The sequence below is a fragment of the Pleuronectes platessa genome, chromosome 16, assembly GCF_947347685.1.
Source record: "Pleuronectes platessa chromosome 16, fPlePla1.1, whole genome shotgun sequence".
NCBI classification, from domain to species: Eukaryota; Metazoa; Chordata; class Actinopteri; order Pleuronectiformes; family Pleuronectidae; genus Pleuronectes; species Pleuronectes platessa.
Window position 1 is genome coordinate 12,420,441 of NC_070641.1, and position 27,108 is coordinate 12,447,548.

Below are 27,108 nucleotides of genomic sequence, written 5' to 3' on the forward strand. Positions count from 1 at the left end.
ATCTGTTCAGACGTGACAGTACAACTCCAGGACCATGAAATAACGTGAAGCAACATATGCCCATTACAACCAAAGTAAATTATGCCGTATATTACGAAACTCAAGGTGTGAAATTCCGTCATCTGGCATTCCTCCGTTGCTTAACTAATTATCACGGCACATTAATTTCCTAAACCCTGAAGCCTCGGTTGAGTTTACCCAATGTGCAGAGTGTACGTGTTTATTCCGGTATAAAATGAGGCGTCTTGCAAATTTAAAAGGAAAGCTATCTGCTCCGACCTGCGACACACAAGCTCCTCCTTTTGTGTTGTACAGATTCTATCAGGAATTATGGAAAAAACGTCAACAGGAGACAATACGCTAAGAGGCAGATGCGGTCTGACACGCAGCCGACATAATGATATTAAGGAGGAATTAATACAATATGCTGAGGGTGAAAACAGAATGCCATCCTCAATCCATACACATGCATAATAGATGAAAAAGATAGCGCTTGAATACTGAACGTTTTACTCGGACAAATACGCTGGAGTGCTTTTGGGCTGACACATTGACACTGCTTCCCTGCATCCCACAGTGGACATGTTGACAAAGCCCTCATTTATTACAGATTCCCAGGCCAGCGAGCGTAGTCCCAGCGTGACGCTGATTAGAAGGCTTGTACGAAATAAGCTTGAGAGCCCCATTTCACCACGAACCTATATTCATTTAGTTCTGCAGATTTATACATCCAGCTATCTCGGCACGAAAATCCAGCATGACATGAGGGTGAATTCTGCCCTTTTGTAGAGGGGGTTAATCTCTCTTTCTTTCATGAAGAAACCTCAATCTTACAGTGACCAGCATGTCTCATATGATGCAGCGGCTGGAGCAATAAATTGAATTAAATAAACCCATTAGTCACAGCAGCTACCTTCTCACCTCGGCCCAGATACACTTTCATGGTAAGTTGGTCCTTTATAAAGACCAGAGGACACAGCTTAAGGCTGTGATGGCAAAGTGACCTTGAGTCCAAAGACAGAGAGCATGTCCTTGTCCATTCCATCAAAAGAATTAGGACGGCCTGTTTGCTGCACGGCACAGCCCCAGTGTTCTGCAGGTGTTAAAAAGTAAATGTATGCTCATTCAAAAATCAATTCATACTTAAGATTCTCACTCTTCCCGTCGTGTAGACATGAAACAAACTAGAGGTCGATCAGAGAAGAAAGCGGCTGTTGGGAGATTCACCCTGTGAATGCTTAAAATGAAGAACCAGATGCAGTCGACATACCGTATGAAGAAAGAGCCCAAAATAAGTCAAGGATCGTAATTGTCTGAAAGAATCCTGGCATGTTTGTATAGTTTTTTCCCTCACAGATTATTGTAATATCACTGAGTTTTCTCCTAAGTTTTTACTGCGTCTGTTTAATCTTTCTGTATTCATGAGTAAGACATTTAGAAACAAAGTAGTTTACTTTTAGATTTTCAGCAAACCCTTTTTCTTTGAAAGTCATAGTTCCTTAGTCACAGTGAGGAAATGGTAAAGGTCAACAGAAGGGGTCAGAGGGGTCCGAAGGCATAAATCAATAGTAATGTTTCCACAGTGTAGTTCATAGGGTTGACATAAGCTTTTCAAATTATTCAGTTTCTTATAAAATGATAAAATAAATCAAAATGTTTTTGGTGGTTATTTCGGGAATTATTTCATGACTCAAAGGAGTTTTCGGATCGTTTCAAAAGTGTTAAAGAAAAACTGATCTCACTTCGGTAACTTCTAGTGGTCGTTCTAATTCGGGCGCAGAGAATGAAAGGACTGAAGAAAACAGACTTCAATTTTCATATCTACTTCAATTTTACCATCATCATAATCAGAAATATGCTGCAAAAACTGTACACATTGGTGCTTTAAAGTGGTTTTATACTGTTTTAACAAATCAATGAAGCTATGTTAGTGCAAGGTTTTGGCAATGAAGAAGAAAGTGTTGAACAAAAAGGTCTGTGGTTCTTCTGCATTGATCTTGAGAATTTTGTGAGTCCAGCAATGTTATAGAGTGCAATGCTAAAATGGTGCAGTCTGGCTTTTTCAGGAATAGTCAAAGGTTACAGCTACGATACAGACTTTAACCCCTTGTACACAAAATGCTTACTTTGTTTTAAAGAATTTGAACAAACAACCCACAGTAATATTGCAATAATGAGTCTTAGCTCAAGCCTTCAGTTCATTTGTTTACAGGGTTATGTTAAGGTTGGCTATGCGAGGTTTGTCATATGTTAACTTCAGAAGAACCGAACTGAAAGACGTTTTTGTAATATTCTAAACTTCACCATCACCTTCTCCATGCTCAAGCAGACCAACCAGCTTGCAGGGATTCCACCGGGACTGTGACTGCACCGATCAAATTCTAATACCCACGAAAAATGTAGTTTCTGATGTTCATGTCCTAAATAAACATTTAAGAAACTAATAAAATTGGAAAGAGAGGAAGTGTCTGATTCCATCAGTATCCGTTGGCTGCCAACGGAGTGCTTTGGCAGCAAGCAGAGCTGTTACCATGATGTAAAAAAATGATAATCTAAGTGTTTAATATATGATTCCAACTCAGTTTTTTTATTTCTAAAAATATCCGTTCACAATTTAAGTCCTTTCAAAGAATATTGCATTAGTGTGGGTTTTATATTTTGGGATAACTTTAGTAAACATGGACTGTGAATGTTGGCTTTATGAAAACATGATAAAAAGAGGCTGTGAAGGTCTTAACAACATTTTCCCATCATCCCCGCGGGCAGCACTAACGCTGTATTTTGAGAAGTACTTCAACAAAAAGTGATTTAATTGTGTTTAGGTGCTATACAGACAATACTGACAATATACAATATAGAGAAGTATCACACATTTCAAGGGCCCACATGGGAAGAGTTGGCTTTATAATTGAGAGGAAGTAACATCCTGATTATAAAAGCAGAACACGTCGACTCTCTCTTAAGTCTCTAACGCGTAATCCAAATTATCCAGGAAAAACAATCACTTCCTGATACAGCAATTAGCAATTAGCATAATCCCTAAAACCGTCCTTTTTGCATTTCACTTGTCTAATCCAAATCTCACGGGAGTTTGGCAAATGCCACAGCTTGTGTTAAGGACTTACAACTTAACGAACCCGAGTGCTGGTGGCAGAGACAGCAGCAGTATGTTTTTGAACACGGTTATGAAATACGGCTTTAGCTGATAGAAGAGTCGCTCTTCCGAGCACCAGTCGGGTCCAGCACAGCAGCGTCTCCCTCTGCATGAACGAAGTGTTTCTGAGTGCAGTTTACACGTCTAATAGTGAGCTCACGCATTGTTTCACACTGTGCTAAAATTATTCCAATGGAATACCCCATGGTGCTTTGAGGGAGAGAAAGAGCATGAATAAGTAAACAACATAAAGCAATGAGAAACTTCAAAGGCAATGGGACAATTACAGCAAACAAGATCCTGGAAGCCAATAAGTGTGTTTGTCTTTGTTTGTGACAGTGACTCATGGGTGTAAACAGAGGAATTAGCTCGCACCTCCGGAGTCTCAACGCATCACACGCCCAACTGTAGACACTTTAAGGAGCAGGAGATGGGTTTGGAACCAATGGTCAACTCTATGGATGGTTCCAACTTATTGTTTGTGCTAAGTTCTTGAAAAAGAAGGTAATTGGTGAAAAAGGAGAATCCTGAAGAATTGGCCTGATTTGCATATTTGTTGTGCAGCATGCAAATTTCTGTGCCTTGACAAAATAGCATTTTCTTCATTAGAGGAAAAAAATGACAATATCCTGCATATTTCTTCATATATCTGCTCTGTAATGCTCATTTGATAATGCCACCTATACTGGTGGGAAAACCCAACATTTCTATTCTCCCCATCCCTCTGCATTGCACACTATAGAAGCACCGATCAGCTCATGGACACACATTGGAAACGAACTCCCAGCAGTCCCTGTATCTTGGCTCTGTGACCATCCCTGTCAGGGTTTTCCCTTTGACTGAACAAATGCATCAGCTTGTGTCATGAGACCCCATCCCTCGCAGCCAATAAGGAGCATGAGCAGCGTATCTGCTTCAGGAGATGAGGAAAGAGAATTGGAATCTTGACAAGTATGATTGACATGCGCATTTGTCCCACGGTAGTCTTATTTGCCGAGATTTAAAAGACGTCTGTAAACCAGCATTCTGCCGAACAGAATCATTGTTCCGCCAGACTAGAAGCACATCACGGCAATTCTGTTGCATGCAAATGATCTTTTGGGAGAGATGAATCCCTTTGAGCATAAAATGACTTTAGCTTATACTTTATTTTGGGTCCAAAATAAATTATTTACCAGATGAAGCAGTGTCTTTCATTTGAGGGAGAGAAAGACAATCTGTCCATGTCGTGGAACAAAAACACAAGCACAATTCCTCCCTTCTATCCCGGCCACAGTGGAGGAGTGGCCTGCTCTACATTTTATGTGGCTCTTTTGATGGACACAAAAATAAAGTTGATATGAGCCTTGATGGCGGACCATAACCCACGGCCACTTCACAGCAATGAAAGTGGGGTAAAAAAAAAAACAGTGAATTAAATTCTAACCATAAGTAAAATAGACTTCCACTTGAGAGCCTCAGAGTATGGCTACAGCAGGGCAAGAGAAAGAGATGAATGTGTGTGAGAGAGGAGGAATGCACATGAATTCTGAGCAGGACCAAAGGCAGGATGAAATTGGCTACACCCATTAACTGCTCAAGAGGGTTATTTTTTTTTTGTCCGTATGCAAAAAGGATGGAGCCACGTTTCTCCTTCCATAATTCTCACGTTACAATACAGATCGCAAGAATGAGATCAAACCAACCTGCACTCCTGAAATGAAATGGAGAGAGAGAAAAAAAGGAGTCTCTATTCAAGCAAAACAAAACACGAGTGAAAGGAAAAACCTCCTGAAAGGTAATTCAACACTGAGCTCTACTGTAGGTGTTGATCCAGCGTATTGGGATATTTGCTGCATAAAATATGAAACCTGGGGAGGACTGTGGTAGTAACACTAATTAGCTGTGCTGAGATAGTTGCAGCTTCGTGGCTGCACTTGTTAAAATCCGAGTCTACAGAGAACTACAAAGAGGGTTTTCACCTGAGATTTACGAATTCAAAATGGCACGATGTTAATATTCTTTAAAAACCTGTCTGCGGGCTATCTGTAGAAAGGAGTGATTTTAATTGGGACGGTTCTGCCAGTTCAGCCCTGCCAGCGTTTTGCTGTTCATATTTAACGCCACAATGAGGAAATGTTTTTTTTTTAATGAACATAAATGTCAAAATGTTCACACTGACAAATAAGATGTTCATAGAAACATTTGATATCCACCCTGACACGGCATCATTTACGGATTCACATAACTGGGTTTAAACTTAAAGGGATAGTTCACCCAGAAGCCAACACTTCATCCAACCCTCCACCGACATAGGTGAGTCGATTTTCTCACTAAGAAACAAATGGGAAGATTGATACCATTCTCATCTCTATATCGTAACCTATTTACCTGGAGCAAGATGCTAGATAGCCTAGCACAAAGGATGGAATTAGGGGTAAATTGCTAGTCGGACTCCATCCAAATGCAGGTCAACAATATCCACCTCCCAGCATATCCATTGAGTCGCTATGACAAATTGTTGTCAACACTTGAATAAAAAAGTAAATACAAAGGTGGGCTAGCTTTTCTCAGTGCTCAGATTTTATGCTAAGCTAAGATAATTCGCTCCGGGCTGTAGCTTCATATTGATACCATCGACATGAGTGCTAGACCATAAGCATACATATTTTCAATCTACACCCAATTCTCTAAAATGATGTTCTCTAAACAGGATGACAACTCATTTACACACATTCCATAAGTTGTAACTACATTTGCAACGAATGTCACACTGCAACTGTTGAATGTATGTTGTATATTGTATTCAAGTTTTATGGTAAGCTCTTAGTACCTTGATTTTATTTGAATTATTGCACTGCTCAGCTGACCTGTTTCTTCATCATACTGTTGTTCCTGTGTTAACGTGCACATAAAAAGTTAAACTTGAAACTGATACCAAAATGACACTGATAATCCCGAAATCTCAAAAAGACCAGAAACTGATTAAAGTTCAAGTTAAAATGAAATAAATGACTGCAAAATAGAGAACTGTTTTTAAAAATGTTTTAATGAAAAGGTCAATCCCCACTGGGTTTCTAATTAATGTGTGGCCCAGGGCACGAGCACGTCCAGCAATGCCCTGCATCTATTGAACCATTCACCACTGTATATATTAAATACAATATAATAATATATTTTTCACATTAATCATAGAAGCCATATAATTCAGGCCCCATATTATAATTACTATTAAACAATGTAACTGAAATGACATCAAGTGGAAAATGTGCATGTGCTGTGTATATATCAGCTGCACAGACGATGGCATGTTTACAAGGAGTCTTCTTACACATCGGGTGGATGACACCATTGTTCTGTTGATTCAAGACGGGGGACAGTAATAACGTGGAAGTGCACTACTGATCAATACATTGATTTATAGGGTGTATGGTTGTGTGTGTGAGAGAGAGATAGAGAGGCAGAGCTGAAGTAAAAGGCTAAACCCTATCGAGCTGTCGGGTATAATAAGTACATTTTCTGTGCCACGCTACATAGAAGTTGCTGCATACAGGAGATCTCAAACAAGAAATAAACATGATTGCTCCTGTGGTTACTGGAATCTCCGAGCTCCTCGATGCTTGGGAGTTTAATCAAGTGGAAAGAGGGGTGGGCAATGAGAAAGACCTAAGTGAACTGGTCCACTCTCTTGACAGCGCAGGGGTATGCTGCTAATTAAAAAGTTTAATTCCTCAACTGCGGCACTGGCATCAGAGCACTCAGAGGTGCGTCCTTGTGAGTCTTGGCACATTCTTATCAGGCGTAGGCAGATTCTGCCATGTTGGGAAGGTGCAGGACAGGGAGGCACTGCAGCAGCACACAGGCCCAGCTGGAAGGGATGGCATCCTGCCTACATAGGGATCTGGCCCACCTTGGTCTTTTCCATCTCCCCACTGAGTGGAGTCACAGGCTCCCAGTCAGGTGGCAAGAGTCAGGGGCTAAGCTGCCCATGGAGCAGCTGAGAGTGGGAAAGCAGGGCTAAACAAGGGATAAGCACTGGATTTAGACTTTCTGCTGCTGGGCCCGGCAGTGGATCCATGTCTACATCACCCACCTCCTGTCACCATGTCCTGTCGTACGACTGGAGGATGCAGTTAGTTGAGATTGTGCAGCAGCACACACTGTTCCTTCAGTGTCCGACAGCAGCTGAATCAGACATGATACACTAGCACTGCCTCCATGAGTAGACTTTAATATGATGAAAAAAGGAGCTGAGACGTTTTTTGCCAGTGTAAAAAAGGATCTTTTTGATGAGGTGACGTGAGTTGTGAACTGACTTTCTTGCATGGCCTCGCCGGAGGGAAAAGTTCTGGAGCCATTTAGGATCTATTGATGAGATCAGACTAACACAAAGAGAAAAGTCCTTGAAAATGGCAAAGCTCATTACGTGACATCCTTTGAAAATGCCACGTCTTATGAAGCATCAAGAAAAGATGATAGAAAAGCAGCTAGTAACAATACAAAAAAAATTTCAGTGTATGCTAGGATAAAAACAAAGTCGGCTGGGACTAATCACCATGGAGCTGGAAGCTATCGCCGATTCGTTTCTCTGCACGGGGACGCAGCCTTGAAAAGAGTAAGAACCCTGTTCCCAAAGATTTATAGTCACATATCCTCAGCTTTTATTGCGTAGGGGGTTAAAGTGTCATTTTAATAACACAGAGATATTAGAGCTTGCAAACCTCAGGAATACTTTGGTTCTGGTTCACAGTGAGCTGATTTATGTTCAAATGGCCTTTCAGGGGGATAGAGAAAGAAACGGTATGCACATGCAGGCCTCGCTGGATTAGTTTTTATTGCAATTTGTAAATCAGGCAAGTCAAGTTCAGGGTTTTGTCTGATGAAAGTTAAACAACTAAAACTAAATGTGTTTGGATCAGGATTGGCTTCTGTGTTGGATTTGTCTTCATGAAATGTGCTTTTAATGTAATTTGGCCAAGCACCGACTGTGGGGCTATGATTTTGGTAAATGATGTATCACCTAATAAACAGGTGAGCTGGGCAACAAATCCTTTTACAGTGGGTCAGATCCATACAGTCTGGGATGAAACTCGGTTTTAGGAAAGGTGGCAGCTGCTGGGTGTAAGCAATAGGCTGACGGAGCCATACATTGTTTAGGACAGCTACCAGTGTTTTTAATATGCATCTACATCATGGGTGGGGAAAATCCCACTTCTGGGCCCAACATGGCCTATAAGTACATTCATAAATACAAAACAGCAGTCATCAGTTTTCTGTACAACGAGCTGATCATGCGGTCACTGCTGTCTTTGGTTTTATTGCCAAGCACGACATTGCACAAGGTGTTTTTTTTCGCCAAAATCCACTGTGAGTAGCATCATCATCATCATCATCTGACATCAGTAGCCAAGCCAAAGAGAAGCTGTTCCAGCCATTATATCAGAGAGGTTGGTGTGTCAAATAATTGAATTATTAAGCAATATTGTAGTAACAGGGTGTCACAAGGGCTTGTAAAATCGAGGCGGTGAGCTGAATGTACCCACACACACACACACACACACACACACACACACACACACACACACACACACACACACACACACACACACACCAGTGACAACAACCCAGAGGAAGAGTTGCTAGAAATGTTAAGATCTGTGATTCACTGCCACACATACTCTTGATGAAATTCTGTTCTGTGTTGATGCAACTCTATCTCTAACTCTTGAATTTGCACCCTCACAGATATGGATACTGAAATCCTAATGTTAGAATATTTATACATCTTACCCCAAATGCATTGTTCTTTACCTTGAATTGTAGCTTTAACTGATATAATCTTAAGATGTTTTAGGACATATCGACTATATTAAAAATAACGTAATGACATATTTAGCTAATTCCTTTATTACCTAGAATATTCCTCATTACAAATCCAGGTTCTCTCAGTGTGAAAGAAGCCATTCTCATTCCTTATGAAAAGACAAATATAACTGTTTCCACTTTACTGACTGTCCAGTTCACACATCAATGCAGAGCAGAATTCCATTGAGCCTCAATAGATGAGCCCCCTCAAGCCTCCTGCTGTATTATTTGAACTCGTCACACACGCTTTTCAACTCGAATTAATCTAAAACGACATTTTTCAAAATGGTGTTATTTTTCACAAGGTAGAAGGCAGATACTGCCACTGTTAATCTTCCAGTCAACTCAAACTTCAAAGTGCTCAGAAAATACCTTTTTTATTTTCCTATTTTGTAATTAATAGTTTAACCGTTTCTAAATCAGAAAATAACAGCTCTGCCAAGAAGATTCAACTGTAATCAATCACGCCATGTTTTCTCCATGACCCTGACGAAGGTTTTCAGACGCCTCTTTTTTTCTAGATTCTTGCTCTGGAGGTCACTCTGTTAAAACCCTTTTTTTTTCTGGCGCTAACGTAAACATCATTTGTCTGGCATTCTGCAGAGATGCTCGAAATACCAAGTAGTCATCCTTACTAATAAGCCCTCATTAGGGCCAGTCCCTAACTAGCGTGAATTCCTGCTGACAACGCTCGCCCACAGAAAACGTAAATCTTCATATATGACTGACAATCAATGACATTCTTGAGCTCAATCTATTGGGCCAGCTATCTTCCCTCGAAAGTATCTGAAAACTGGCAGGGAGCTGGAGTTGCTGTATTGGTCATCATGCATCAAATGTTTCCTATTCCAGGACGGGCATTTGCACCGGGTTGAGGCAGGCTCACGAGAACAGATGAGTTGAATCCTTGCGGTGGTGGCTCATCCTCTTTGCTCAGAAATGGAGGCAACATTAGAAGCGCCAATTGGCTGATGAAAGTCCTCTGTGTATGGTAATGATGGCACTACATTGCTAATTGCTTGTTCAAGTAAGCCCAAAACACACTGGAGAAATTGTCCAAGAGTGCTAAAAACAGGAAGAGAGCACCAATCACCCATTTGGGCCCGTCTTTGGGGGCTCACACCAGACCCACATTCAACCTGCACTGCTGATGTGAATATTAGATGTGTGCCGGATTTAGGAAAATATGTTTATGGATGTGGATTTCTGCGGCTATACAGGAAGCTATAATCTTGAAGCCACATCCTTAAAAAAAGGAAACATGTAGCTCATACTCTACAGAATAAAGCAAAACTCTGTTAGTATCATTCCTCTTTGGCAATGGGAAAATTGTAGCATTCCAACGTCTGGCCCAATTTCCCAGTGGCCGTAGATCTTGGACTTCACTGTGCATAAATCACAGATTTCCTGATTTAATGTTAGTAGGTCAATCTATGTTTGCTCGGACTATGCTAAAATGATTTACTTATTTTGTAGGATGAAGATTTAACCCATTGTTACTGTAAATACAGCATTGAGCTATTTACACAATTACAATCAAATATTCACAAGAAAGGATATGTACATTTTTGGCAAAATGAGTATTGATTGACAGCTGCAAAAGAATGGATCAGAAGAATTCTCTAATAACCAGATATTAAATTATTATTTGATTAATCAGTCATTTGACAAGAACATATAACTATAATTACACAAAATTCAAGAAGAAAATAATATTTGAAAAAAACTAGGCTTCTTTTTTTTCCTATATATCTTTTATGTTTGACTTTTAGTTAATGAAAAATCATTGTCAGATTAATTGCCAATAAAAGTAATTAGTTTCAGCCTTCTAATAAGAACACATTCAATTTGCAGTATCTCATTTTTATGAAAGTATTTTATGAAGGTATCACTCATGAAGGTATATTACATTTCAAGTTATTATTATCTTTTATTTTTTTTACTTGATGAAGGCCTTTTAAGATTAATCTTTCAGGATTGCATATAGAGAAACCTACAAGTTCCCAGCTGTGTAGACTTCAGCAGCAGTCTGGTGGCTGCTTTACCTCCCGGCGTCTGTGTTGCCTACATAAAACAGCACGTATTTTCTTTACCGTCACGACATTTGACCATTTCCAACATTTTCCAGGATAATGGCAGCATCCTTAGAGGACCGGACCCTTTATGATATGTGTGAAGGGGCATCTACTGTACAACTCCCCAGGGAAAGCTAGTGTGGCCACCACCTCTGACCTTCACTGAATCTCACAGTGCACTGCAGCAGCAAAGGCTCCGGGCGAGCTGGAAAACATGTAGACTGTACATGTGTATTTGTGAATTCTCACTTCAAAGCATCAGACTCAAATGGAGCTTCTTTTATGTTGTTTCCTTTCTTCCAGAGTTATCATGAAAAAATGATATAGCAATTCCAAAAACTCAAAACTGTCATCCCAATTCTTCGTAAAGATCATAGGCCTGAATAAGTGAAGAATAGATAGTAAATTATTTCTGTCCGTACGGTGCAATAACACCAGCATCTGCATGAGGTTACTAAGAATCCAAGAATCACATTGTATTAGATTATTGGTCCCGTTCAACTACAATGTCAAACGGTTGAATGCTTTCACGCCCATTAAGTGCACATTAGACAGAGCATCGCAGACAGAGGAGAGTGCTACTGTAAAATGCATAATTTAGACACAAACAAATAAGTGAATAATTATATCAGTTCATTAGAAACGGTGATTCAAGTTATTTTTAACCATGTCACTTTTCACTTTCGACCATGAAAAGAAGCAGAGATCTCAGCCTGGTGTATCCTCCCCACTTGTGACAAATACTGCTTGTATCTCTGTGTTCCTCCCTGAACGCACCATTCTGAGGTGATCATTGCACACAGGACAAAGACAGATGTAAAATTAAGGCTCTTTTAGGGATTTGTTTGGCTCGGGGGCCCTGAAACACACAAGCACACTTACTATTATTTATGTAAGCATGTCATACTCCTGTCTAATGAGCCTTTCACCGTGAGCGTAATGAAACAGCTTGCATTAACACAGGCTAAATTAACAGCCGAGAGCTCCCATGTCTATGCAGCAAGATGAAAGCAGATGCTCCGCAACCCAAACACGGGGCGTAACAGACCCGGTTCTGCGGAGAAACAGACGGGGACTTTGATCAGCCAGTCAGTCATTCTCATCAGCTCATTGACTCCATTAGAAAATCCTGAATTCCCCTGGACATCATTATGTGAGAACAACGCCCAACTGAGCCATGACCAACTGACCATGAATGAACCCTCAAATTGATTTTTTTTTTTCCTCCCGTAAACAGGGCAATGATAAACAGGTTCTTCTCTGCCTAATCAACCTGGACTCAAAGTGAAAGTCAACCGTCACACACATGAGAACCAGTGTCAACAATTCAACCTCCCCTGAGAGCCAGTGGTAGAGCTGAGATCAAACTTTTTATTTTCTCCAGAAAACAGAGAACAAAAGGTCACTGTTAGGAGAAAGAGCAAACACCAGGAAAAAATACCTTACTAGTTCTTCATCTGTCCAATCTGCTTCACACGGACACAAGCGATATTCTTATGGAAGAATGCTTTTCCTATGACTGCGTAAAAGATACTGAGGAATAATCAACAGAATAATAAGCCAAAGAAACAGCTAAAGATGACCAAGACACATAAGTGCTGTCTCACAAAGTGTCGTCTATTTTCATTTTTACCATAACAAGCCAGAAAAAGCCTGAAGGGTGAATTTGTGAGGCAAAATGCTTAAAACTGGTATCGTTACTCTTGTCCGTGTGTGTTTGTCCGGTACACTCGGCCTGAGAAACAGTCCTGAGGGAAAGTGTAATTTTCCCACAAAGAAGAAATACTGCTTAAGACTTAAGTGCATCTTCACATGGGCTCCAACGTATAATAAATACACACCTTATAATGTAGGAAAGATGGATTTTGAATTTAGCTGCTCAATAAATCACCAAAAAAAACATTGAACACAACATTTCAATTCTACTCATTTTACTCAACCATTTTGCTAGAGAATTCAAATGATCACAGGGGAAGATCAGAGTTATATAATGATTTAGAGAGAGAGTCACTGTCAATACTGTGTGCATTTTTGCAACTGTAACCACTTTCTAGAACTGTAATTGTACACTTTTTTTATTTATTATTGTTGCCCCAGTTTGATTCTGTCATTGCCTCATATTTGTGTTTGAAAATCAACTCTAGAGACTGAAAATGTCTTGCATCAGGGAGATTCAGATTTGTTGTTGTGGTTGTGGTTGCAGCTTGGTTTTCTTTTACTTCCTTTTCCTTTTCCAGCTGCAGACTGACTTGGAGAGTTTGCATGGCAACACTACGCATTAACTTTGACAACCTTGAGAGAAGGACTGATGCCGACTCTGATTGATTATCTCATCTCACAGGGGATTCAAATCCATCTTGGGAGCTGCTTTCCTAACCTCAGTTTAGATTAATTATATCTAGTAAAAAATCCAAAACACAAGGGCATACTTTGGAAAATATTCAACCAGGAGAGTAAAGCGCACGTGATTGGTGCTATATTTTTGCAACAACAGAAAAACATGCGCACGACACTTGCGCGTAAAAGCAGTAGTTGTCCTTGAATAACTAGATCAGAGAGGGAATGGTAAAAACTCACTTGTACCAGTCCAGCCCCTTCTCGTAGTTCCTGTCAAAGAAGTGCGGCTCGTTCCCCACGGCTCTGACGTCCGGGTGCACCCGGAGCGCCTCCAGCAGGGCTCGGGTCCCCCCCTTCTTCACCCCGATGATGATGGCTTGGGGAAGTTTCTTCTCCCCGTAATCCGAGGTGCAGTTCACCCTGAGTTCGCTGTCCGTGGTGCTGAATTCCTGGTGCTCCCTCTCCAGCGCGGTGGTGTGATACGCAGCAGCCGCCACCGCCGCCGCGGATTTAGTCGGAACCGCCTGCGTCCTAATCCACTCCACCGTCCTCTGCTCGGCCTCGGCATGATCCCTCACGGCGGAGACCGCGGTGGTCCCCTCGGCCTCCGTGAACTCGGCCAAGCCCTGGGAAGCGGAGTAAAGTTTCTCCCTCAATGTCACAAAAGTTGTCTCCTCCGTCACCAGCCTCCCCTGATACGCGTAGTTCTCTTGCAGGGGGAACTGCAGCGAGTTGTAGCAGCTCATCAAGCTGTAGAACAAGTAGGTGACAGAGAGGGAGAGGGTGAACATGAATAAGATTTTCCGGGGCACTTTAGAGGTGAAAACCGAAGTGCTGGACCAAAATGCCATCTCTGATAGCAGTGATCCTCTCAAAGAAGTGGCCAGACATGTTTCCACCCCGAGTCTTGCATTGACAAAAAATCCAACGGCAATAATCAGTCACTATCAGCGCCGGTCCAGCTACGAACGCGTGAAGCTGGACCAAAGCAAATCCAAGCGAATCGCATATTTATAAGGATATGATGACGGGGGATGAATAGATCGTTAAGATTCCGGGAAGAATGCCGCGTTCCTTTTCCCCAGGATCGATTTTTTATTCCAAAAGCTGACAGACAATGTCACAATTTATTGGACTGAACTTGCAGATTTGAGAGGCTGGAGGTCTGGCGTCCTTCCAATTGAGCAGCCCATGGCTTGAAGTGGACAGAGGGTGATGGACGAAATCCTGACATTTTATGAAGAAGAGGAACAAAGAAGAAAAGAAGAGCGTTTTTTAAAGTGGGATTCTTCTCATCAGCCGCTCAGCTCCGAAGTCCAGTCCAGTCCAGTTGGCGATTCTCATCCATTCACACAGGCTACAAATCCACGGAATCTCCCCAACGATACGCACGATCCTTTACGCGTCTCTCTGTTTAGTTTGTGCGTAAAAAAAATCCCACAGCAGCCTTCGCACAAAAGCATCCACTCTTCACGATGCCTCCCGGGGCTGCTGCTCGCCGTCCTTGCGCCTTTCTCACATTGGCAGGGTGCTACGACGTGCGCATCGGCTGGGCGAGCTCATCTCAACTGAAGCACTGTAGAGCCACACAGTACAACTAGTGTGTACACCCACTTCCCCCTCTATGTGAGACCACGAGTAAGGGCTATGAACGTCAGATTTCCAAATCTCAGATGCTCGTGTGTGTGTGTGTGTGTGTGTGTGTGTGTGTTAGTGAGAGAGAGAGAGAAAGCTGCTTCTCCCTCTCATCCCTGTGACTATTACGCAGACAGGGCATCACACAGCTTGAATGTAGAAGAGCTGATCTCATTGTGGAATGTTTCTTACTGCGTAAAGTTCACTACAAAACTCCATCTCCAAGATTATTTTTGATGGAGATGATATTTTTTTTTTTTACAGAAAGCTCATGTCTGCACCCTGCTGGTTTTCTGTGGAGCATTACATAAGTTAATTTGTATATAAAACACACAAAAATAAGTTTATCGAGATTAAATTAAAAATAATTGAACTGGATAATGAGCAGTGAGGTTTAAAGGAAAAACTAAAATAAAGGCTTGTGTTGGTTAAGGGTCGGAACGCAAGAGAGCACATCCAGAAAACAATCCTGTGTTCCGGCAATATGCTGAGGATGGGGCGTAGTATACACTGAATTTATTATACATGGGTGCAGACTGTAATTACTGATGGGAATATTCACTAGACCTTAACTTGTACACTTTGTTGCCGCAATATGAGGAATTTGAAATTGCACGCCATCGAAATGTCTCCCCGCATTACAGAAGCTCATTCATCACACACCTCCAACACGCCAGAGAGCCGGCGTCCCACTAAGTACTGGGTCACAAATAATTTGCCGTTGCTCGCTCTCAGAACAGCGAGCCACTGTTGTGTATTTCAAGTTGTGTCTTTGAAATATAGCAAACATTTGTGTTTAAATGTCACAGACCACTTTTCCATTCACTGCCCATTTATGGCTAGCTCCTATTCAGAAGTGGTCTTATATTTTTGGACCCAAAGTAAATGCTATTAGACCAAATCTATCTTTTCTAAAACACAAGTCGTTTGAATCCGATTAAAAGAAAACAACACAGCGAGGCACCTCTTCTACATTCAACCAGTGCATTGCCAACAATTCAGAAACTGTCTTTCAATCATCCTACTGCAGATTTTCATTACGTCAAGATCTTTTTATAACGTAGTGGAAATAAATTATTTCCTACTGAGTTTAACATGATTTTATGCCTTATTCACAAATCAAACCATCATGTCAATCTTACAGACTAATAACAGATGTGTTTTGAGAAGTAATATGTCTAATCGACAGTATGCACTATGTCCATGTAAATCTACTTTGGTGAGAACTCGATTCGCAACCCGGTCAACTGAGCTGCATTTGTCTATTAAGTAAAATAATAGATAGTCTTGATTTTTGTTCCAACTTTATTTCTCAATCAATTTGAAATATCGAAAATATCATTGGAAATCCAGACCTCCACGTTTGCGACGCAGGTGACTGGGTGAGGGGGAGTAGAGTGTGGACAAGTGCTTGGAGCACAATGGTTGCCGGGTGTTTGGCAGTCAAGAGAGCGTAGGAGAGCTCGATGGCTTTGTTGAAATTGTGTTCGTAAATTGCCACTCGGAGAAGGGGAGAGCTCTCCAACGCAAACTGCCCCGTTTGTAAATGTCCCAGTGTTGTTGGACTTCCTGCCTGCCTGTCTAAGAGTCCCCCTGCAAGAGATCCCTGTGCCTGCTCGGACGCTGCATCCACGGGGCGGTCCCAGCAGAATGTTTCAGTGCTAACAACGCGAGTGAAGTGGTATTCAGACGGCTGCTGCAACACAAAGCTGATGATAAACTATTATAACAGCGACCGAGCAAATGTATTGACCCGTTTTATCTCCCCTTTGTTGTGTGTGTTATCTGAGCCGTTCATAAATTGCCCAGATATTGTCCGTCCCTCTGGAAGCTGAGTACTCTGAATGTGTCTGTTTACATTCACAAATGAGAAGTCACTCAGGGAAATTGACTTTGCTGAGGTTTAGTGTGAGTCCAGACAGCTGCAGCATTAAACAGACAAACTGCTTGTGTCAAAGAGGCCAAAATCCAAAAGGTATTTTCTGTCCTACCTGCGGGCAACAGGTTTTCACAGGATTAAAGTCAAGATGACGAATCCAAAATGACAAGGTCTCTCAGGCCGAGTAAGCCAACAGTAATACACTCACTGCGGGAGGTTAAAGATTAGTCTCCCATCTACTTGTTTCACGTAACGATGGTGCAAGCTAACCGCTCCAGTCACAGTCTGCCAGCACAGATTCAGTGTTCATCAGGAACAGAGTCGGAGCCACACGCAGACGAGCCGGCCCCTCTTTGCAGCTCGCATTAACATTCACCGCGCGTCGAGATTCTATTCTGATATGAATTATCCATATTACACCTGGAATTAAAAATGTGTCTCAGCTATCCAATGCGTCTGCACTTCCACTGCAATTATGGTTTTCAATCCTTACAAAATCCCCTCTCTGTTGATGCAAAATTATTCATCTAACCGGTATCAAATATCATCTCCCAGGCCGAGCCCACTGTATTGTGATGCCTGACATTGAGTTTATCTTTTATACTCTCAACGACATATGTGGACTGCAATGTTTCCATGCACACAAATGCCATTTACCTTCTCCCCTGTTTCTGTATATATCACAAATATACTATAACAAAGATAAGTCAAATTCATCAACGGATTGTAATACATTTGCAAAAACAATATCACATCAGAATCAGTCTTATACCATACATAATGTAAGTTTTCAGGAATTTGTACTTTTTAAAACAGACACACACTCGGAAAATCAGTGCCCTAAACATGTCTGAATTATGTTTTCTTCGAGATCGATTAGCTATTCTCTGGAAAATCAATGAAAATGTTCCTGGACCTGGCCCCTGATCCAGATCTGCACCAGTAGTATTTGCACAATCCTGCTGGTAAAACACAGACAAAAACATAATCTCCTCAGTGGATGTGACTATCAAATTAAAGAGCTATTTAAACAGCATTATAAGACGCAACACAAAGGATGCAGAAGTCTGTTTTACACTAAAACACTGAGAAATGTAAAATATGTTTCAATACTTATTCCATTTTACAAAATGCACAGCACATAAAGCTACTGTGGTATCAGTGCAAAACAAAAAAAAAGATTCTGTTCATCAAGCCCCAGGAAGAGTCTCATACTAGGTCCAGCTCTGGAGCCGCTTCATCACCTTGAGATTTGGGTCTTCTAATATGAACTGACCTGATTCTGAACCCTGCCACAGTCTGAGCCTGTCTGCTGGAGCTAAGACGAACGGACATTGTGGGGAGGTTTTGGCAGGTACAGCTGTCTGGACTGGAACAGTGTAATTTGAGTCACAGTGCGGCGGCGGCCAGTGCTGCTGCTCCACTGGGGCAGACGACAGAGATTGTATATCAGGCTGTAATTTAACAGAAGGTGGCAGAATGGATGCAAGCGACCGTCACTGCATCAGTCGAGGGACCACGGACAATTAGAAATGGGACAAAATGCAATATATGAAGGAGATTCCTTTAGGAGCAAATACAGCAATCAGCACACAAAGTAAGAATGATCAGTATTTGAGTGTTTTTTTTGCATCAATTTAAATTCTGCAAAAAACTAGTCATAAAAAGGCAGCTGAGACATATTTAAAGTAATATATATATGATAATAATACAACTGTTTGGATCCATGAATATGAGCAACATCATATCGGGCTAGATCAGGTTCAGTTGAGTCTACAGTTTGGTTGCCTGCATTTAATGAAGATAACAGAATTCATGAGAAAGATCCCTCCCAGTGATACTTGAAGGCATTTTCCTCATGAATTTCTTTGAAGAATTTCAGCAGGAAGACAAGGGAAGAATATTTCTTACATTCGGCCACAAGTAGAAGGAGGGCTAACAGATTTATTCTTTAAATATGTAAGGATCGCAGAGCACAGGGATCTCGTGAGAGCAAAAAATGTATTTCCATAAAAACCCAGAACAGGAGCTGCATATTCATGGCAGCAAAACTACCTTTACATCCACCAGCCCAATTAGTCCCATGCTTTATTTCCGGACCTGGCAAGTGCTGTTGGATCAGAATCACACGGACGTCTTTGGAAGGCATTTGGCTTTTGTTAGCAAACCAAATATGAACAGAAATCTGGTTAATGCATATGTGAAGGCAAACTGAACAACAAAATGGGTCCAGCAGAGCCATGAATTCCATGCATCCAGAGACTTGTAGCCCGAGGCCCTGGATATAAACAAAACCTGAGATGTATAAACACAAACACAGTGTGCAAATATGTCTGCCGCTCTGCAGCTGTACATCACAGGTGTGTACTCTACATTTTAATGTGGAGAGAGTGTTTGGATACCTCTGATGACAAAAAAGACCTCAGCTAATGAAGGGAATTTCAAGTTTTATATTTACTGTGTAATAAAACACAATGTAACCACTTCATTCTCAGACATAAAGCAGTAAGTATTTTTCAATTTGAATTCACATTTTCTATTGACATTCCTAAATATTTGTCAAATCTAAATAGATTTTCAATGGACTGCCTAGGTTGTGGAGTGATTTGTTGTGCAGTCATTAATTTGGTTGCCAAATGTGGAGGAGTGTTTGAATTGTGGGATACAACATGTTTGTTGTAAATAATTTAGAAAGTCATGAGTAATGGCAGTGAGGGAGTTGGGGATACACTGGGCTGTGAGCCCATAACACTGAGCTACAACCCTGGAATTACACATATATGCTCAGGTCATCACCCTGTTTCACATTTAATTATCACCTGATCTAAAGGCTTTTGACACCGTGACACCATCCATTTGACTTGAGCTCATATTGCTCTGAACAATTTGGATGTGGTCGCTTGATATGAGTTTTATCTGAACAGAAATTAAAAAGCCAGTGGAATGAAACTGGAAACAAAAATTCAGTCACGCCTGGACATGTGTTATTCAAAATGACGGCTTTACCACAATAAGGAAGTTGTAATGTTTGCTCCCTCCCTGAGTAACTCATCATTTTATATTTTTGCGCAAAACAAGGTGCAGTGACAGCTGTGGGGAAATTGCAGAGTTTGACAAGGAGGTGGAATTTAGACTGGTTTTGGTCATGGTTGCTCTTCAAATGTTTTACCAGTCTTCAACAAACATTCTTTTAAGACTGACACGTTTTTGTGCAAAGGCCCAAATAAGCTTCACAAATAATTTGCCTCATAGTGAACAGAGATTTAAATGGTGTGGGGTTAAGATAAGATAAGATGCATTTATTCGTCCCAAACACATGCACAGTCATGCAAAGGCACACTCATGCAGGTAGGGAAATTTAATCTCTGCTTTTGACCCATCTGGTGCAGTACACACAGAGCAGTGAGCAGCCATGTACGGCGCTCGGGGAGCAGATGTTGGGGGAGTAAGGTGCCTTGCTCAGGGGCACTAGACAGGGTAGGGAGACTTTTGGATTTTTGGACAGATCAATCCAGGTTCGTCTTTTGGTTGTCTCTCCGTGGAGTCGAACCAGAGACAAACCAGAGACCTTCTCTGCCCATAGTCCAAGTTTCTGCCACTAGACCACCGCCTCACCTAGGTTGCGGTTGTGCGTGTATTCTCTCGGTGAAATTAAAACCCAACCTGTGATAAACTGGGGCATTAAAAGTAATACCAATGTCATGCTTATTGTTGGGGCTATTTATTTCATTAGGTATTACGCTTGCTCCTGTGTAATGTACAATTACATATGATTGTGAATCGTAACAACAATCGTTTGCACCAATGAGATCATTTTGTAAATTAGGGTTTGATCCTCGGTCATTCTACGTAAATAGTCATGCAATGAAAATTCCACTAACCCTGCATTTAATAGAAAAAAACAGTCTAGGAGCTTATTAAGCAGAACATGCACATATTCCACACTGGATAGTTACACTGTTCGCTCTTCTTGATGTGATTGCTGCGTCGATGCAAAAACTTCCTGAGTGGGCTGTTTAAAGCCCAATAAGTTATCTGTCATGTTCACCTATTATTGCTCCAAAGCTGTTTTTGAATCTCTGAAGTTGCCAGCACAGCTCACCAGGGTCAACTGTCAGAATGACTTATTGATGCTGGGATTGACAGTGTAATTTAGTATTTTTTTTTTCTGATCTCAGTAGAGAGGATACGGGGCCGTGTCCCAATTCAGGAGCTACCTTGACAATTTGCGTTCCCAAAACCAAATACATCAGAACAGGTCGTCAAGCCCTGTCTCATTTCAAACAGTGCTCCAGATGTGGCCAAGAGGGGCAGCCTCGTTCAGCTGGATGTGGAGGACACATCTCGAGGACCAATCAATCAATTCTACCCTGGCCAATCTTTTACAGTTGCGTTGATGCAATCCTTGGAAAGTCTGGAAACAGCACATGGAAGTGTCTCCAGCACCAGACTCAGATTTAACCCACGACCTTCATCTCTCTGAAGGAAAAGTCTTGCAAGCTTACCTTTGGAAACACTTTATCATGTCACATCCTCTTTGGCAGTATGGAATTTGCTGTTGATCCTTCCGGTTGAATCATTGGCCTTACCTTAAAGACTAAATTTATGGTATCCCGTTCGCGCATCTGCTTCCTGTTGCATCTTGGCTTTAGTTTTCTGAGCAGTCCCTCTGGGTTAAAGCAGGATTTACACTTGTCATAAAGCCTAGCTGCCTGGATGGGACTCGTCGATGGATGCAGCACCGGTTAAGCCAAAGTGCTCTACAAACATGAATAAGGAAAAACAATACAAGTAAAAAAACACCTACTGATAACAACAACGACAGTTTTCTCTAGTTTGAGGTTATGTGCAGTGAGTGGAGCTTCACTGAACTTTGAATAACCAGGGGAGCAGCTCTTTGTGCAGCAGCGGTGGTGAAGCTCCAGGATTCTGTTGGACTGAGCCCTGCAGCCGGTCTTTACTTGCTGTCACTCAAACTACTGCAGGTCACTATTACAGTTTCAGAAAGAAGGTTGTAACCACCACCTTCATCCAAACAGGCATGTTTAGAACAGACACTGCACTAGTACATAAAATGATGGATGTAGGTGTTTTTCCTGAAGTTATGCACCTCAATCTTTCCCAAAATAATAACCTGCATGAGATCAAATAAAGAAATGTCCTTTATTTTGTGCTCTACGAAGGACAGGAGCTTTTTTAGTTGTCTATAGAATCACATTATAAAAGACTATTCATGTTTTGGACTGTGATCTCAATCAACCACATGCCAATATTTATTTGCACATTTCTTGAAGCGTTTCTCTTCAGGTACCTACAGTACCCTTCAACCTTTACAGCCACGTTCAGATTTTACCTCAGATTGTTACTTCAAACTAAGGCGACACTATTAGGAGACAATTTTTCCATCCTCTTCTCGTGTTAATTATCCCAGCGGAACAAGTCTATTAGCCGATGGCCTAACCGAGAGGAACAAACAAGCGACCTCTATATTTCGAGTGGCCTTCATGATTCTCATCGCTCTTGGCTGTGACTGCATTGTCCCAGGCTGGTTTCAAACGGTGCCGTCGATGCTGAGGGGAAATGATAGATACTCTCCCTTACCTGATCAATAAATCTGCTTCCCTACAATGTTGACCAGGCTGCCACACCACGGACTAATTAGATGATAAAAAGTGATGGATGTGTATTAAATTCCGTTGGCCCTTAAGAGAACTCCTTTGGGCTTTGTCCTATTTCCAGCTGACCTTTTGGATCCTAACTTTATTGTACGTGGATGCAGTTATATCAATTTGTGGGATGTTTGTGATACAGCGACTTGGACTGTGTTGCATTGATTCTCTAAAAAGAGAGAGATAGATAGATAGATAGATAGATAGATAGATAGGATTTCCATGTACCACCTATATGAATAAAACAAAGCCTGAATCCCTATTGATCCTCATTTCCAAACTTGACATAATGAGATTTCACGAATTTGCTCCTGGATAATTCACAATGGCTTTGCTGCGAGAAAAGGGACAAATTATGCCGACTGGAGTTTGAAGTGCCAGAGAATCCAATAACCTCCATGAATGGGTCATGTGCTCAATAGCATCATATGAGGACACGAGGACCAGTCGACCATTACCGGAGGGAAAATGAAGACGGTGTAAATCAAGGCGGCCTCGGTGTGCACATGGATCAGGTTTTCCCCACAGGATCAGTGAGAGGCCACTCGAACGCCCAATAACAGGGTAACTGCAGAATGCATTAAACGCAGACTTTGTCCCTGTCGGAATAATCACAGGGATGCCCGGATTTTCTCATGTCCGAATCAGGTTTATAGAAAAACACTTTGTCGTCACGAGGGCAGGAAGCTAAATTCGTTTTTTCCAACAAAAGAAAATGAGCAGAATCTCTTTTGGAGCTAAATCTCTTTCCAAGACATTTCCAATTTTGGCTAAGTGACAAGCTATAACACCTTGTGCTATGGCAGTACTTTACATTGTGAATATCTAAAAGAACACAAGCTCCCTACCTGATTTGTTGCCTTTATCAACTATTTAAAAAATACTGTCAATGAGGACTATCTAACGTCAAAACAAATACTTTGCTGAGGATTTGATGTTTTTCTCTTTTTTCCTTGTATTGTTTACTCATGCGTTTTGATCAAATTCTCTCTCCTTCTACTCATCCTGCCTTTGTGCAAGTGTTCTATCTTTAGGGTGTTGATGTTAGACTGATGCAACACTTGGCCTGCTGTGCCTTTCTCTCTAAACATGTCAGCCCACAGCCAAGTGATGGCGTACAATTAGATCAGTGGTGAAAATGTTCTATCAGAGGCAGCGTCACAGGCAAAAGGAACAAGGTCTGGGATGTTCTCTTAGAGCTGCCCTAAAAAAAAATCATCTTCCACTAATGATCTATCAGTGGAGAAGTGTCTCAGCTGATGACGTCCATTTGCCCTTTCCACAACTTGTGCTTCGGTAGTCACTCCCGGCTAAAACGTCCTCCACGGAGCTGCAGAGGCTCACTTCTCCCGAGGCATTAGAGCAAGGCTCTGGCCGGAGCAGCACGGAGCGAGCAGCCCGTGGAGCGCAGACCTTCCCCGGAGTCGTTGTTCCTGAGTTAGCAAGACGTCCCCCCGGTGCCTGCCAGGTGTGGCTCCCTCAGCATAATTAAGGTGGGATCTGCCAGGGCTTCTGGGCCAGGGTCATTCATCAACTGGATCACCTGCAAGATTAATGTGCACTTGCTGCGGCGCTTCCAACGGATTGCTGCCACTTGCTGAGATCATTAGCGTTGGCCTCCGTATGACTGCAGAGGGCTCCACTCAGTGGACGGGGAGATTTGCAGCTTTGCATACTAAATGAATAGTCCATCATTGCCTAATTAAGGGATTATTTGAGACACTTGTGTCCAGTCCCCGGACAGTATACCATAACTGAAGGGCAAACTAGATAGATTAGCTCCACCTGCTTAGTGGCAAAGTGCAAAGTAATGAAACTGCTGACAAAAGTAAGCTTGGGAGGGGAACGGGGAGGGTGTGCGCCATTACAAGAGCATCGAAATCCCCGGGGGGTTACTCACGTTCACTGTTTAAAAGTTCAGTGTCTAAGATTTGGGTGAAACTGGGATCTATTGGCAGAAATGGACTAAAACACAGTCCTTGTGATGTTTTCACTAATGGGTTTCATCTAAAGAGTGCAAATTGTTGTTTTCTTAACCCCAAAATGAGCCCTTTATATTTAAATACTTAATATTTACATCAGGAGCGGGTCCTCTCCACGGAGGCCGCCATGTTTTTCACGGCACCTTTTGAGTTTTTATGAACACTGAATACTAACACATGTTCTCTATAATGTTTGGAATTGGAGGGTGAGGTGAGGGGCATTGAGCTCGACTTGAAACTTCACCACCAATTTCTACACACTGATCCTTTAAAGAAAAGTTTTTATAAGGTACGGAGTCGAGATAGCAACATTTTTCCCGAAGCGAGCTCAGCCCATCACTGATCCTGCTGATAGCCATGTGTTAAATGACAGCCACCTTCTACCGCACAGCAGTAACCTTTGTACAGCATGAACATTATCAACACGTGCTTTACTGAAAAACTGTCCAGATTGCATCAGCATCAATTTTATAATCAGAAGTTAATAGAATGAAGCCTGTCGTCTATGTCCAACGTGAATACAGTTATTACATTACATTACTCAGCATGCAAGATTTTCACATTTCTTCCCCAGCCATTTGTTTACTGTAGCCTACATTGCTGAGTCCTACTGCTGGGCAATACAGGTGTGCCTTATTTTGTTGGCTGAAAATAGCCTGGAAGCAGCAGGGCAATAAGAGCCGGGAGACTCAACTGTCTATGTGTGGCCTGGTAAACCCAAACAGATGAAAGCAGCCAAAACCTGGATAGTGCCGGTGAAGTGGATGCTATCATCACTCGGTTCAGTTCAACATTCAATCTGAATCTACATTGCTGAAATGTTCATAACATTTTTCCATCACAACAATGTTGCATTTGGCAATTTTTGGAGACATTTTCCCAAAGGTGAGGCTCAGTAAATACATCGGACATTCAAATGAACAAAATGTTTTCATTAAATATTTAAAAGGATAATTAGTTTCTGCAATAACACAAAATGTTCAAATCAAGGGAGCATCCACTTGTTGTGTAAACCACTGTACAGTTTCGCACAGAGAGGCGTGGGGAGGGCTGAGCACTCTCTCTCTGGCTGTAAGCCTCCCCTGTATATGAGGCTTGTTTTTCATTGACTGTGTCAGGAATCAAGAGGGCTTATCCCTCAGAGACTTCAGATGAAAGTTTGAAAAGAAATAATGAAAGGCATACTGCCTGAGGGTGCATATCGGGGTGAACGTACAGCAAGCTGGAGAGAACAGCAGCGGCGCACGACACGCAGCAAAGGAAGAACATAACAGCTTCCCTCGCTGCCACCCCCACCAGTCTAACTATAAATCACATATTCTGTCTCCAAGACATAAACAAATACGCAGCAGAGCACATCAGAACCTTGGCACAGCATGAATACTTATAAGATGTAACATTTTTCAGTGTGTAGTTTTAACATATCTGAATGATCCGTAAAAATGACTGGAGCCTTTATAAAAGGGAACAAGAGACTGCCTTCCACTATTGGCTCAGTATCAAACCGTCTATCCTCAGTGTTTAAAAAAAAAAAAACCTTCCAGTAAGAATCATTTGCATATTTTGTGACTAAGATATATGTAATTACAAGGATGTGCTCTCTGTATAATACAAAGCCAGTGAATCAGATTTGGCAGCTATGTTTGGAAAAGGGTCGTCTTTGTGTGGTTGTGCGTCTGTGTGTGGTTTTGCGTGCACGTTTTTTGCATTTTATTTTTCTGTGCCTGTGTGGGTGCATGAGTGAGTGCTACGTGGAATCGGTCCACATTGTTATGTGGTGGATATGAATTTAAAGACTAACAAAACAATGCACTGAAAAAGTAATTGTATTATACCTGATATATGATTTGAATGTGTAAAAAGACACCCTTTCTACGATTATGCCTCATCACCTCACTATGAACTGCACGTGCTGCTTTAATAAACTGACCCGTGGTTCACGTTTAAGTTCGTGCCAGTGGGAATGACACAATATGTCGCTTTCATCCCTTTGAGTCGAACACTAAACAGACTCACCGAGAGGACAGTCGGTGTCAGGCGTTACCAATTCCGCCTTGCCACCACCTCCGATTGGTTTTATGATGTGTTTCACAAACAAATCATTCCCGTGCTCTCGACTCTTGCAGCAGATGAGACATGCAGACTCTTGACTTGGGGGCTTGAGCTGCACTGAGTGTACACCATACCCCTGAAATGACCAAATTAGAATGCCACACTGTTCACAGGCCGTGTGCAGGGAATGGAGAACTCACCTAATAGCGCTGGCAGAGAAAAGCATCTGCATTCTGGTGGTCATGCATATGTAAATCTCTCTTTTACCCCCTCCACATAGTAATGATTTGTGGCTATAGGGCCAGTCAACTTGTCCATTAACCCATACAATTATTAATGTGCAAATACCCTTTTTATGAAAGATGCTATTGAGTCTATACAAATCTCAATTTATTTAAAGAGATCTGTTCGGGTGCTCATAATGGTTGGTATCACCGGAGGCAGAGTAGTATTCATACAGGCTTAAACCATTGCTTATAAT

At 41.7% G+C, this 27,108-nt stretch overlaps 1 protein-coding gene across 1 annotated transcript in view; it reads right to left on the reverse strand.

Annotated features, from left to right (window-relative positions):
• The window catches only part of hs3st4 (heparan sulfate (glucosamine) 3-O-sulfotransferase 4), a 71,422-nt gene extending 57,161 nt beyond the window's left edge, over nt 1–14,261 (reverse strand). The window contains exon 1 of the mRNA XM_053443812.1: nt 13,651–14,261. Within this exon, the coding sequence (XP_053299787.1) occupies nt 13,651–14,261 (611 nt within the window). The remainder of the gene's footprint in view (nt 1–13,650) is intronic.
• Nucleotides 14,262–27,108: the final 12,847 nt, after the last annotated feature.